This window comes from Sander vitreus, chromosome 6, assembly GCF_031162955.1.
Source record: "Sander vitreus isolate 19-12246 chromosome 6, sanVit1, whole genome shotgun sequence".
Classification (NCBI taxonomy): domain Eukaryota; kingdom Metazoa; phylum Chordata; class Actinopteri; order Perciformes; family Percidae; genus Sander; species Sander vitreus.
The window spans coordinates 19,233,823-19,247,039 of NC_135860.1; the positions used below are offsets into that span (position 1 = coordinate 19,233,823).

General features: G+C 41.5%; 1 protein-coding gene across 1 annotated transcript in view; it reads right to left on the minus strand.

Annotated features, from left to right (window-relative positions):
- Window positions 1–461: 461 nt before the first annotated feature.
- Window positions 462–13,217, minus strand: part of sntb1 (syntrophin, basic 1) — a 46,309-nt gene continuing 33,553 nt past the window's right edge. Inside the window, exons 7-8 of the mRNA XM_078253384.1 lie at window positions 6,252–6,472; window positions 462–4,218 (exon numbers count right to left, since the gene is read on the minus strand). Of these exons, the coding sequence (XP_078109510.1) occupies window positions 4,126–4,218; window positions 6,252–6,472 (314 nt within the window). The 3' untranslated portion in view covers window positions 462–4,125. The remainder of the gene's footprint in view (window positions 4,219–6,251; window positions 6,473–13,217) is intronic.

Here is a 13,217-nt window from a genome sequence, read left to right on the forward strand (position 1 = left end):
ACGTGTGCACATTCTCACAAATTATAAGACAACTGCAAAACTGTGGTAAATTGTGTGTGGCTTGTGGATTGTATGTAGTTGTTTTTCGCATCTACAAAGCAAATTAAAATATTTGAAATAGAAAACATACTTTTTTATGAAATGGGTGACCTTGCTTCCCTTCTGAATAATTTACACTCAGAAAATGGTTGACAACCTATTGTTAAATGTTAAATGGATGTTTACCTTAAGTTGGACTTGCTTTGGCTTTGCAATTCCTCTTGCTGCCCTCTTTTCCCCCTCAACCCTTACGCCACCGTGTTCTATCTCTCCCCATTACTGTACCTACACAATTTTGATGTAAACACCAGCACATTAAGTAGAGCAGGCCGCACGCACGCACGCACGCACACACGCACGCACGCACACACACAAAAAAACTAATGTATTTGCATGTCACTAAAAGAAGTATTGACTGTGTGCACATGAACACAACTCTGGCCATTTAATAGCACACACACAAACACTCTCAAACACAGTTTATGGCTGATTGCTAATTGATCTGGCTCTTGTCCAGCCCCTCAAAATGAAAAGCTGACAGTCTAAGTCAATACAGCTCACTCTTTACTCCCTCAATGAGAAAGCTGGTCGTTGGTAGTGAGTGTGCATGTTCGTGTGGTTGTGTGTGTGTTAAAATGTCATCAGTAACAGTGTTGGTGCTTTTGTGTGTGTTTTTAGGTCTTTGAGATTGGCACAAACACAACTTTCTGTCTGTCTCAGTGGGAAAGTTACCTGGAGAGTTCTTTGTGTTTTTCTTTCACATTATGTAACAATTGATCTCTGTAGATGTTTTGTGTCCCACTGAGAGTCTGATGTGATTCAATAATGATCTAAACAGAAGACAAACCATGATAAACACAAAGAGGTGGGGAAAAGGGTGGGAAAATCTGCTAGTAAACAATGTCAACAGTCACTGTGTGTGAGGTCTGAACAAATTATCCTCAGTTACATGAATGTGTCCATCCATGTGTGTGTGTGTGTGTGTGTGTGTGTGTGTGTGTGTGTGTGTGTGTGTGTGTGTGTGTGTGTGTGTGTGTGTGTGTAAGAGAGAAAGGATGCTAGCTCATTACCTAGGAGCCAAGTAAACAATGTCAAAGAGTTAGACGCTGCCTACAACTCAAAGACTCTCAAGCTCTTTGGCTAAAGACACATTATTCCTTCCTGCTGAGCTGATCAACAAAACGCTACCCAAATCAAGCTAAACTGTCGCTAATACGCAGTAAATTAGTAGACCACCTTTTTATCTTTACTGTTCCCCGAGATAAAATACTGAACTGCAGAGAATGTGTGTGTTTACAGCAGGGTTCATTTCAATTCTGAAAGTTGGAGAAGGGAATAGTCAAATATACAGTATATCCTACTACTAAGAACCAGAATCATTAGCAAACACATTGTAGACATAATTTACATTTTAATGTCATTTAAGTGAAATCGAAACTCTCCAAAGCCCAAATTTTACAGGCTTCTTCAGTTGATTTGTATTTGCTGTTGATGAGCAATTAATAAACAAGTGAAGACATTAAAAACAATCTCATGATGTTGCTTTTGTTAAATACATGATTTATGTGCACTGTTTGAGTTAAAAAAAAACTAGTCTTTATCATTCTGAGTGACAGTACAGTAGCTGCCAAAAGGCATCAGAGTATACTACATATCAAAGCAGCCTTTACTCAAATGTTGTTTCCATTTGAGGTTATCAGTCAGTGCTGGCTTCATGGCTGAACAGAAGTTTTACAATGCCTCCACTATCTTTTAGTATCAACAAAACAGATAATAAGAGTGGTGGGATTACAATTTGTAAATCATTGTTCACTCTGTGTGTGTGTGTGTGTGTGTGTGTGTGTGTGTGTGTGTGTGTGTGTGTGTGTGTGATATTTCCTCAATGTAAGAAAAGAGCAAACACAAAATTACTGCTGGTTGGTTGTATCTCTGCACTCATAACTAAAAGTAAAGTAGCCATAATAGAAGAAAGTTGCTCCATCTTTTGATCTCTATGATTAATTTCGTTCAAAATTCAAATGTTTCAAATGTCTTCTTCTCTGTCATATGAAGGCAGGAGGAAAGACCCCCGACAGCCAGCCATGTCACAGACAGTGCAGAGTACTATACAGATATGATCTGCTGCATAACATCCCAACACAATAATGACCTGCACTGGCTGAAGGAGGATTGAGGACTCCTATCATGGCGACCTTGCTATAATGAAAGACAAATAATACTTGATGGGGTGACTGTGGCACTGTTGCGTTTCAGTTTTCAAAATATGAATATTAGAAGAACTCATGGCAGTTTGTCAGTTAACCAGGCAAATGTGACAGTTCTTCAGAGAGTATCAAACAGTTCACTGTCCACTCTGAAAGGAGGAAGGATTGAACAGCTTCATCACGTCTGATCAGAGTGCAGACCATTTGCGGAATAATTCAACATTTTGGGAAATAAATGTACTGGCTTTCATGCTGTGAATTAGATGAGAATATTGATACCACTCTCATATCTGTCTGTTAAATATAAGACAACAGCTTGTAGATAGTATAGATTAGCAAAAACCCGGGAAACGGCTAGCTTGTCCGAAGGTAACAAAATCCACCTACCAGCATCTCTAAAGCTCAGTGAGTAACTAGCTCAACTAGCTAGCCATTTCTCTGTTGCCAGTCATTAAGCAAAGCTAAGCTAGCCGACTACTAGCTCATCTAATTTAACTCTTGGCGAGAACATGAAAAAGTGTCTAAAAGATCATACACTTTAATGCATAATATGTAGTATTTGGGAATGTATCTATGGTGCTATGGTCCTATGTTCCCCAGTTCAAAATTCTGATAACAAATTTGACCTGTTTTTAATTAAAATATTTCAGAAATAGTTTTTCACCCTTTCCTCTTTCCTAATCTTAACCTGTTTAGTAATGGCAATTGCAAACTACTTTTTATTTCCTAACCCAAAAATGTTTCAGAATTATTTTTGTCCCTTTTTCATCTTTTGCTTTTCTTTTTCCTCTCTTTTAATTGGTTGACTAATTTTTATTAATAATTTTGCATGTAGGCCTGAAATATGTTTGGGACCTTTTCCTTCATACAAAAGAGTAACTATTATCTCTAGATTAAGACAAAGACCTGTGTCAGTACAATTTAGAGCTGGGGAACACAGGACCCGGGGAACATTAGAATGACCCCTATTTCTGTGGAACACAGTTGTATGTATCAGAAACACAATAGTAAATGCTGAGTTTTTGAGTGACATATAGTACGTGGAATTTAAATGTGATGAAAAAAATCTGAATGCTTGAGTATATTATAATTCATGTTAATTGAAGCTGAGGCTTTAAAAAATATATATACTTGAAGACATTAGAACTGACTTCAGATCACTGTTAAACACTGGAATACTCTGACCACGGGATGGTCACAGTATGCAACCTGTTAAAAGAATACTGTGACATTTTGAATTTGAGTCAGCTGTCTTTGTGGGAAACTGTGTGGGTGATTGTGCCCGCTACTTTCAATGATGAATGCTGACAGCGCTAACAAAGACAAATGCATAACGTTTTTCCAGAGTGTGTCAAATGTTTGGTGAAGAAAAATGGCCAAGTGAAATTCAGAATATTCTTTCAGAGCTAATGGTGAACAAATTAAATAATTGGTGAATGGAAGGCCATTACATCTTGATTGAATTAAAAGTAAATTCATCTCAACCGTACTGCATATGTCCAGTCCTTCCAATCCACGACGTGACAGTAATGCCCAATCTGTGTCCCTCTGTATATATCATCCCACTGCTTCTAGTCCAGTCCCTGTTTTCTTCTGTGGTTCTTCAGTCAACACTTCAGTCCTTGCAGCCCTTAAAGGGAGGGTTTATCCCCCAAAATAATCTGTTCATTTCACCCAAAGCAAAACCAACCTGAATTGGTTTCCCCAGTGTTTCTTTAACTTGGAGACCCAAAAAAAGGTCAATAGAGGCTACATTCACTCAGCTTGGGTCCCCGACTGACAGCGTTTGACGTGGTGTACTACTGCATGCGGGGCTGCAGAGAGGTGGAGAAACAAGGTGGATTTCTGTTTTCAAAAGAGATGAAATGTCCCTTTAGAGAGGTCAGGCCACCAGACCCAGGCGGGAGATCTTAGCAGAGAGGAAGGAGTGGAGGATAAAGACAATCGGCTTCGGACAGGAGTGGAGGTCCAATTGCTGGAAGAGGAAGGAAAAACAACCAAATTAAAAAAAGTAGAACAAAACAGAATAATGCAAAAGACGACAGGAGTATGGAGGAGAGAATATGATTAAAAGATGTGAGAATTCATTTAGGAGAAGGGATAAAAGAGAAAGGAAGAGGCAGGTGAGGGAAGGAAAAGAAGTTTGTAAAGCACATAAAATCATAAAAATATATTCAAAACTAACTGCACAGGCAACAGTTCCCCATGAGTCAAGGATTAGACAGATATAGCTGGAGCTAAGCGTGGCACAGACACACACACACACACACACACACACACACACACACACACACACACACACACACACACACACACACAAACACTCACTGTGAACAAATCTCTGTTCATAGCCTGAATCAACAGCAGGCATATGACTCATATCCTCTTCCTTAGGATTTAACCTATAAATCCAAACCTGACCTTTTGTCACCAGGACTCTGAAGCGTGCTGAAAAGATTGTGGCTGACCCCTCCCACCCCGGTAACAAACTCTTTGAGACACTCCCCTCTGGCAGGAAGCTGAGGTCCATCAGGACCAAAACCTCACGTCACAAGGACAGTTTTTTCCCCTCTGCCACTAGCCTTATTAACCTGAAGGCCCAGAAACCACCCTGACTCTCTCCACACCCCACCTCTGTCTCTACATGCCACTGTACTTAATCTGCTCTTTTTATCTTAATTCTTACTCTCTGCGGCAGTCAATGTTGGGCTAACAGTAATATCTAATGGAATATTGGATATTAATATTGGATTTACAGTGCATTACTCTTTGTAGGTTTGTACAAATGGTTCATGAGAACAGCCTGATTGGTAGTGAGAGTGGTAGTGTTTCTACTTGGTTGTTTTCAGGTATACACATCGATAACTTTGAGGGTGGCCCCTAAAACACGAGCCACCTGGACTTCTATACAGGGAGCAGTTGAACGATGTAAACAGATTAAAATCCTTACAGTAAGTGGCAGGCTATTTTTTAAAGAAAACTTCACTCTTACCTGGTAAGACCTAGGTATATGTGAAGTTCTTTTATGATCAATTTCTCTAATTTACTTTCTGCTATACCGCTTTCCCTCTGCCTGTCTTGTTCGCCTGTACTAGTTTGTTTTTGGCTTCATTTCCCAGAAGGCCTCCTGAAACCCCTGAGAGTGGGTAAGAATTTGTTCTATTTATTGTACTGAGTTGTACATGACCACAGCAAAGCTTGGTCAATTCAGTTTGAATTGAAAAGCAAAAACTAAAAAGCAAAGTTATTAATATAGCTTAAAGAATAACATTTTAAATTACTTGAACTTGAAATGAGAAATTATTAAGTGCAATTCTTTGGATTGGGTTAAATATAAGAAATATATTTGTTTCATAGGTTGGAAAAAATTAGAAGGCTGTACATTTTTTTTCAAAATCCAAAGTGTGAATGTTGCAAAATAAAAGTAATCCGTAATGATATGTTCAAATTCAAAATATGAGTGCGACAGACCAGCAGGGAGTCAGTAAATTAGGCTGCTGTCGTTTTCGCTAAAGCAAAATGGAGAAAACTAGCAAGCCATGCTGAACGCAAAATGAACGGACGGACACCAAAACATCTGTGAGTAATGTGTGGGAGCATTTTGAATATGACACAATATCCAATGATCATGTCTATTTTACAGTGTAGTTTAGGATTAGGTCACGTGGGTTCAAATCAAATCAAACAAATTACATGTTAGTAAACATTTGTTCAAACTTGATTTAAAAAGAAGTAACAATCCACACATTTGCTGGTCTACTGATGCTATTACTGGGGCAAAACAAATGTCAAATCAGACTCTGTGCTTGTTTAACATTGGTGAGTCTAGAGAGTAGGCCTACTACTCACATTTCTTCATATGATTACACATCATCTGTGTTTGACTATTTATACACAGAACAAAACGGAGTTTCAGTGGACTATTAACCCCTGAGTTCCTATCAGAGCACATCTTGTTACATTATGTGTGTCAAAACCTAATGCTTTATTAAAAAAGGAAACACTCACAATCTCCCCCTCCTTCCCTCCGAAGTCAAGGAAGAGCATGCGAACTCCGTCATCTGAGGACAACTTTAGTTTTTCATAGGGGTAGGAGAGGAGCACTCGGGGTGTGGTGGGTGTGTGAGCTCCCCTCTCCTCCCCGTCTCCCAGTTTGGGGTCAGCCAGCACAGAGAAACCCTGTTCGTAGTGAATCACCAGCCGGCACTCCTGACTCTGGTAAAGACAACCTGGAAGATAATAGGATATTAACATTTTTGAATGTTAGTGAACAAGATGCTCATTTTCCCTGTATTGACAATGTGTGGATGACAGAAATAAGAATTAAAGTGCAAGTCAGAATTTGAATCACTTGGTACATGCATTGTAGAATAAGTTATTACAGTGAGAGGTAAAAGTTAGACTCTGAATCACAGACTATTATGTAAGAAAGTAGCAGTACAACTTTAAATGCATATTGTGGACTTCAAAATGTATTTCATCTCTGTTCTTTGAAAACCTTCTCTCCGTTAGGGACGATATACATTTTCTACTGTCTAATGACTAAAGTGTTGGCTTGTATTGGAAGGGCAGGGCCATTCAGTTTGATCAATGTGTTAATATTTGGTCCTCTCCATTTATATTATATATATATATATATATATACATTAGAGATACCTCTTATACAGCATTCATGTAGATCTAGGCCCTTCTTATTGAAATATATTCTGTCATGTTGTCAAAGCCCAACTCTGTTCTAACTTATGTGTCTTTTACACATTACAATTTACCACATTTCAGTGATTGACTACTCTTTTCACATAGAGACCAAACCGCTGCTGCACAGTGTAATGTATTAGTTCAACATCATTTTTCATAACTTTTTTTCCCGCTCTCTCTCGTCTCTCCTCGCAGCATGTGTCCAGCTGAAAGCAGAGTGTGCTATCTATGTCTACTCTCCAAATCACTTTCCTCTGCTGTAATGACAAACCTGTCGCATCTCCACACAGCGTGATCCAGCTGCATTTAGTCTTATTTTTCAATGCCTTGACAGCAGAGTTCCCTTGCTCCACCCCTTGCATGCTGAAAACTTCATTTACAGAATAGGCTCCTCTCTCTTGATGACATCTGATCTATCGAGTGGCGTGTTTGTGTGACAAAGAGATGGTGAGCGAGAAGAGAGTTGTTATCTTCCCATTGTTTGCTGACAGCCTGAGCAGGATGTGTTTGTATTGCATGAACACGGATTGGAGTGTGTGTTTGCATGTGTGTACATACTGTATGACAGTGTGTGTGTGTGTGTGTGTGTGTGTGTGTGTGTGTGTGTGTGTGTGTGTGTAATGCCTCTAAGCTGGTGAGGTAAAGGAGCGTATTTTCTATCTTGCAAACATGTGAAAGAGACATGGAGATGCATATATGAGTGAATCGTCTGTGGACTATAGAATAGCTATGCATGTGTGTTTACATAATGTATAGGTACGCTCTCTGTAGCCAACATCAGTCTCTTTTTTGTCCGACTGTCATCAGGACGGTTTTCTGACTACATAACCGTGTTGTCAGTCAAACCACACTAATCACCCTATACACACCTAAATCCCTTCCTCCTTCGGCTCTTTAGCCAAAGGCGATTATGAAACCAAGCCAAATATGTACACAGTAACACGCACGCACGCACGCACGCACGCACGCACGCACGCACGCACGCACGCACACACACACACACACACACACACACACACACACACACACACACATACCAGACCATGGGTGAAGGCAAATAATTCTTATGAGTTTAATTTACCCTGCACTGAGTAGCAGATGGATTGGTTGTACGGCATAACAGTGTAATGAAGTCATAGAAATTGTTGAGTTTTTGGCATTTCATTGGGTTCTGCACATTTGAACCTTTGTAGAAAAACCTTCCATTATTTTATCACTGTGTTTCAGCAAGGGGATAAAATAATGAAAAGTCGTTCACTCTGAAATAACATATTCACAATTACAAACACTGCTACAAAAGTGGGTCATATTAGATTGACAGCCAATTAGCAGCAGTTGCCAGCTGTAAAAAGAGGTGGTAATTAGCACTTTAGTATGTGAGACCACCAGCAGCATAAAGTCAGAGCCCAACTTACAGGCACACTGATGAAATAAAACTACAGATTTATTCATTATGTCAACTGATGGGGGAGACAGTCTCAACAAATTATAAGTGACGCATAGCTTTAGCTCAGGCAGAGCACTGAAGTCATCAGCTGCTTGATTACCAGCTGATTTGTAACATCCAATCGTATTCATGCAGGTGTACAGTGCAGCCATTATAACCTGATCGCTTCACTATTAATCTGCTGCAATCGTCATGCAAAGCACAGTTTGCTGTTGCATCCTTCTCTGCCACCTCTTCTTCCTCCTTATGTGCTATATATTTTTTACATTTAATGTTCATGTATCTGGTTGTTAGGGGGGGAATAAGGGCCGGGGTATACTCGATCAGTACTAGTTCTTACGACATGCCCACGTCTGAAATTAAAAGTATTCATAGCTGTTCCAAATAGCTTCACTCCGGCAACCTATTGTAATATACAGTATTCTACATATTGTTAGATAGCAGAACCGAGAAGCAATGTTGGTTTCAAACGACATTGAACAGGTGAGGTGTTGGAAAATCAAGGCGCCTACAGAAGGAAGTGCTAGTATGGGTTTTAGACCCTTTTTTGTGTCAGGAGCAGAGCAGTTTACAATTTCTCCTCTCCTTATCAACTGTGAAACACACTAAAACAACAGAGGTGGGTTGATTACAACTTCTGGAAGTAATGGTGATAAGATATAGAAAAATGAGCCCCCCCCCACACACACACACACACACACACACACACACACACACACACACACACACACACACACACACACACACACACACACACACACACACACACACACACACACACAGTCAAATATGCAGTGTAATATCCCCAGAATGCTGAAGACATCCCATTCATGATGAAAAATGAATCTCATAATGTGTAATATTATTCTAATGATGTATTAACAATCTGGCAGGACAAACATCTCCCTAATGGCATAGCAGTTGTAAATGGAGCAAAGAGTGCCGGATCTTTGTTGTGAAAATTAGACCTGAAACTCTACTCTTCCACCCAAGAGCCTTGATCTGTGGGGCAAGCAGGGTTTCCCACCAGAATACATACACACACAGACACACAGACACACAGACACAGACACACACACACACACACACACACACACACACACACACACACACACACACACACACACACAGACACAGAGACACACACATAGGCTTTTCAGGCTGCAACAAAAGCCCTTCTCTCTGCTTGACAGTGAGTGGATTAGACAGATAGAGGGTCAGAGCGTGATAACACTGAGAGAGGAACTGAGGGAAAGAGAGATACAGTTTTCTTCTGTCATTAATTTTAAACTTGTAAATGACATTAACAGCAGGTAAAATACTTCATATTTTAAAACTGCTTCCTACTGTGCTAAACCTCCAAGTGTCATAGCAGGTTAATTGTCCACAACCACTGAGATAAAATTGCTTTGTTTAAATGCTCCAAGTCATTAAGCTGTTTACCTGTTCATTAAGGAGACCCAGTTGACCTCTAAGACACTTTTACAGCTGCCACCTTTGACAACTGTGGTATCTTAGATACTACACAACAACATTGACAAGAGGGCTGTGGGTGTGCAGGAAGATATACTTAGCTTCTAAAGCTGGTCATGAAATAATGTTTTGAATCTGTTGTTCAAAGTTTATTCTTGACCTTGGCCACAGCAGTAGTAGCTGTTGTGGGGTTTTCAAGCAGCTGTAGCTCATCATAAAAACTGTCACCACACACTCAACTCCCGTAACACCACGACCAACCTGAGGTTTTTACACTTTGGTTTTCGGGCAGATTAAACAAGAGCGAAATAACATGATAATTAATGAGCTTTAGAGGTGCAGGAATGCATATTTTGTTACTTTTGGACAGAGCCAGTCTTTATGGAAAGCTAAAGTTAGGTAACTGACAGCTTGTTGTAGCTTCATATTTAGCGTACAAACACCAGAGTGGTATCTATCCTCTCATCTAAACAAATCAAAGCATATATTCCCAAAATCTCAAATTAGTTCTTGAAAGTGTTTAAAAGAATTAGGATCTGCGATACCATGACAACTGGGCAAACTCTATCTGCAAGATCTATTTATATATTCTGCTCAATGAAACACTACACAGGACTGTCAGATTATTGAGAGAGCAGATATGCAATAGACACAAAGAAGGTGTAAACCTTGGAACTGCATGATATAGACAGTGCCTTATCCTGCTAATTGCTCAAAATATGAATATAACTTCTGACAAATTTTAAGTCACCTTGGACATAATAATAACAGAAATGACTGCAATGACTGAAGTGCCTGTGAAATTTGATTTCGGAGCTGAACAAATTAATTTCCCCTTTAAAGTACCTCCAAGAATGGCCTGCTGCCCGTAGAGTGATTGAGAGTTAATCAGTCTTCAGAGCAAATCTTTATCACGAGCCTTGACAGTAAATAAACCATCACAATGATTTATCAGAATGTTACACAGATGAAAAGATGACAAGGTCAGCGCGACGACTCCTCAGGTGGCAACTGCTGAAAAATGAGCGAATGGATTATCACACTCCTTCTCGGAAGTGTAAGTGTAAATTACTTTTCTACTTCCATATCAAGAAACCGAGGACTTGCTAACCTCAATCAGTTTCAGAAAATTATGGGATCCATTTCAGACAAAAATTCAATGGTGACCAAAAAATATGTGTCACTTACAGTGACTTCAGAGAGTCTATAGAGCTCTGTGGATCATTGCAGCATCTTTTAGCTTATTGTTTGACAACAACCTCACAGTTTTGGTTCTCATTAGTGTTGTTTTCAGGTGGTGTTTTTGGCAAAAGCTGTAATAACCTTCTGCCCAGAACCAAACGACAGACAGCAAAAGTTAGCGAAAGTTAGCGATGCCGAGTCCGGCTGGCAAATGCTAGTGCAGCATTTACAGCTAAATTAATGCTAATGTTGCTCCATATATACTCATCTAAGTGGCCAAAAAAATCAGTTAATGCAGGTTTTAAGGGTACATGTGTTTTCACTTATCCCAGCTGATTAGACCTCTGCTTAGGCTGACGGTGGGCAGAGAATTACATGTGGTCAACGGATGATAAAGGTGTAATATTCACAAAGCTAACAGGAGAATGAGAAAGATGTTATAATCAAACACATTCGCCACAATCCCACAGACTCCTGTGAAGAGCTGTAATTATCCAAAATAAGTACAATCACCTGTGTGGGTGTACCATGGGTGTGCAGGGCCCTTCACTTTATTTGTTATTGTTATCTGTAAGCTACGGCGCGTCAATACTCAGCAGCTTGTTTCAGTCTAGACAGCGTTTTTTCATGGGATTAAATAAAATGTCCTTTTAACATTCACATTTCCTCTCCGGGGACCATCACCTTATCGTGGTGGAGAGGTTTGTGTGTCCCTGTGAACCTGAGGGCTGTGTTGTCTGGAGCTTTGTGCTCCTGGTAGGGTCTCCCAATGCAAAGTGGTCTCAGGTGAGGGGCCAGACAAAGAATGGTTCAAAAACCCTATGAGTGACCGAGGAAGAGATGGCGTGACCCTGCCTGGAGGAAGCCCGGGGCCCCCATCTGGAGCCAGGCCCAGATGGAGGGCTCGTCAGCGAGCGTCTGGTGGCCGGGTTTGCCACGGAGCCCGGCGGGGCACAGCCTGAAAAAGCTATGTGTCTGGAGGAGGCCCCTATCCGACAGACTTTCAACTCACACCTCCAGCGGAGCTTTTCGTGCATCCCTGTGGAGGCTGGGGACATTGAACCTGAGTGGACAATGTTCAAAGTTTCCATTGCTGAAGCTGTGGCGAGGAGCTGTGGTCTTAGGGTCTTAGGTGCCTCAAGGGGCGGTAACCCACGAACACCGTGGTGGACACCGGTGGTCAGGGAAGCTGTCCGACTGAAGAAGGAGTCTTTCCGGGATATATTATCCCGGAGGACTCCAGAGGCAGTTGCAAGGTACCGAAGGGCGCGAAGGGCTGCAGCCTCTGCTGTGAAAGAGGCAAAGCAGCGGGTGTGGGAGAAGTTCGGAGAAGACATGGAGAAGGACTTTCGGTCGGCACCAAGGTGCTTCTGGAAAACTGTTCGCCACCTCAGGAGGGGGAAGCGGAGAACCATCCAAGCTGTGTACAGAAAGGATGGGACGCTGTTGACCTCAAATGAGGAGGTAATAGGGCGGTGGAAGGAACACTTTGAGGAACTCCTAAATCCGACTAATACGCCCTCTATGGTAGAGGCAGAGCTGGAGGATGATGGGGGATTGTCGTCAATTTCCCTGGTGGAAGTTGCTGAGGTAGTTAAACAACTCCACAGTGGCAAAGCCCCAGGGATTGATGAGATCCGTCCAGAAATGCTTAAAGCTCTGGGTGTGGAGGGGTTGTCTTGGTTGACACGCCTCTTCAACATTGAAGTCTGGGACGCGTGTCTAAGGAGTGGCAGACCGGGGTGGTGGTTCCCCTTTTCAAAAAGGGGGACCAGAGGGTGTGTGCCAATTACAGGGGTATCACACTTCTCAGCCTCCACGGTAAAGTCTACTCCAAGGTGCTGGAAAGGAGGGTTCAGTCAATAGTCGAACCTCAGGTTGAAGAGGAACAATGAGGATTTCGTTCTGGTCGTGGAACAACGGACCAGATCTTTACTCTCGCAAGGATCCTGGAGAGAGCCTTGGAGTATGCCCAACCTACATGGCTTTGTGGATCTGGAGAAGGCGTATGACCGGGTCCCCCGGGAGATACTGTGGGAGGTGCTGCAGGAGTACGGGGTGAGGGAGTCTCTTCTCAGGGCCATCCAATCTCTGTACGACCAAAGCGAGAGCTGTGTCCGGGTTCTCGGCAGTAAGTCGGACTCGTTTCAGGTGAGAGTTGGCCTCCGCCAGGG